This window comes from Cupressus sempervirens, chromosome 2, assembly GCF_028749045.1.
Source record: "Cupressus sempervirens isolate cs-2001-9-10 chromosome 2, ASM2874904v1, whole genome shotgun sequence".
Lineage (NCBI taxonomy): Eukaryota > Viridiplantae > Streptophyta > Pinopsida > Cupressales > Cupressaceae > Cupressus > Cupressus sempervirens.
In genome coordinates, this window is record NC_143119.1 from 303,748,003 (window position 1) to 303,749,765 (window position 1,763).

General features: G+C 34.7%; 1 protein-coding gene across 1 annotated transcript; it reads left to right on the forward strand.

The window, feature by feature from the left end:
• The first annotated feature begins 375 nt into the window (after window positions 1–375).
• Window positions 376–999, forward strand: LOC149572282 (uncharacterized). Its single transcript, XM_089811019.1, has one exon. It carries the CDS (start codon window positions 419–421, stop codon window positions 899–901), a length of 483 nt encoding a protein of 160 aa, XP_089667145.1. The 5' UTR covers window positions 376–418; the 3' UTR covers window positions 902–999.
• Window positions 1,000–1,763: the final 764 nt, after the last annotated feature.

The following is a 1,763-nucleotide window of genomic DNA, read 5'->3' on the forward strand; positions in this document are numbered from 1 at the left end:
TGTTTAGTCAAACCATTAAATAACAAACTCAATGTAAACCCATCCTAAAAGAAAAGACTTTTAGACCATTAAAATAAAACCAAATCTAAAATAAAGAAACATAACAATCAAGCCAAAAGAAACATAACCCACCAAAGTCATGAGTACGAGTACCTAACATCTTCCTCTTCACCTAAAAAATGACAAGAAAAGGAGACTAAGGTCCTTGAAACCGTGTTTCAAACTAACCCACAAAGTCTACAAGGTTATGACTAACCGTTGAGCTTCTCCAAGAAGTAAAACCGGTAGACTTGAGGAACGGTAGGAAAGACTAGCCGTTGGCTTTAACCGAATATACGGAGCAACAAAAAGCATCAACACAGTATTTACATCGCGAACCCATTCATGATACTTTGAGTTACTTCTACCACAAGAAAATATGTCTGCTTTGAAGCTTTCTCTACTCATCTGCTCCATTTCAATGGGTCTCCTTGTGTTTTCCCCACAAGGCTGCAATTCCACCACGGCCTACGAAGTTCTGCAGGAATATGGGTTCCCAATCGGCCTTTTGCCCACCAATGTGGTGAGTTATACATTGGATAGCAGTGATGGGAGCTTTGTGGTTCATTTGAACTCTTCTTGCAAGTTCAAGATCGGTTCATATCATCTCAAATACAAGAAGAAATTTACTGGCACGATCACCTACGACTCGTTGAAGGACTTGGATGGCATCAGTGTTAAAATATGGTTCTTCTATATCAGTATTAACAAAGTGTTGAGGGAAGGGGATGAATTGGAGTTCTATGTGGGTTCTTTCTCTGCCTCATTTCCTGTGAGTAATTTTGATGAATGCCCACAATGTGGATGTGGGTTAGATTGTGTAGGGGGAGGAGCATCCCAGGCTCTTCTTCAGGACTCATAATGCCTTGTAGGCTAGATGATCTCTCTTACGAATGTACTTCTGCTGAAGCTATCAATTTATAAACGAAGTTTTGTTTGAGGACATTTCCTCTTCTGTAATTTAGATTTATATCTTTGTTTCTGGTCAATTTTTGTTTGGGCAACTCTTCAAATTAATGAGACTTAATGATTAGTATTATTGGATTTTTAGTATTTTTTTTATAGATTTCATTGTTTGAATATATAGTGCACTAACATTTCAAATCACTAACTCTATCCAGCACTTTTGTTTCCCTATATTTATATATCTATTTATTTTAAAACTATTTTATAATTCTTGTGTTTAACTTTATTACAACTCAAGATTATCTTGTCATGCATTATGTCAATCTAAATATATTAATATTAATTGGAAGGCTTCTAAATCTATTGGATCAATATTCAAAGATGTAGCTAGAACGGAAGACCAAAAAACTAGAGATTTACTATTTCAATTAAAATTATGATCTTAAAATAGAAACATTACAATGTTGTTAATAGACATGGGTTTACTTTAATGGATAAATTCTAAACTAGAGATAATGAAGACCATTCATATAAGAAAAATTATTTATATTATCCATGTTGGGAGTCAAAATCACCTTCCCGATTTGAGTACCATTCCAAGCTTTTGAGCTTTGTAAGGACATTTTTATGCATGTGTACCCAGATGTCCTTTTGAGGCCTAAAAGGTGTTTAATGTTTCTAATACTTTACATTCAGCATATCCATGCATTCCCTAATGATAAATTGTCAATCCAAGTCATTTTGTGGAGTTCTTTCTTAAGCAATTTTCAAATTTGTATTTTTGCCCAAGTGTCAAACAATGATAGGAGGCCTAGTTT

Coding starts and splice junctions, on each gene's coding strand:
- LOC149572282 (XM_089811019.1), top strand. CDS start 419: ATGTCTGCTTTGAAGCTTTCTCTACTCATCTGCTCCATTTCAATGGGT.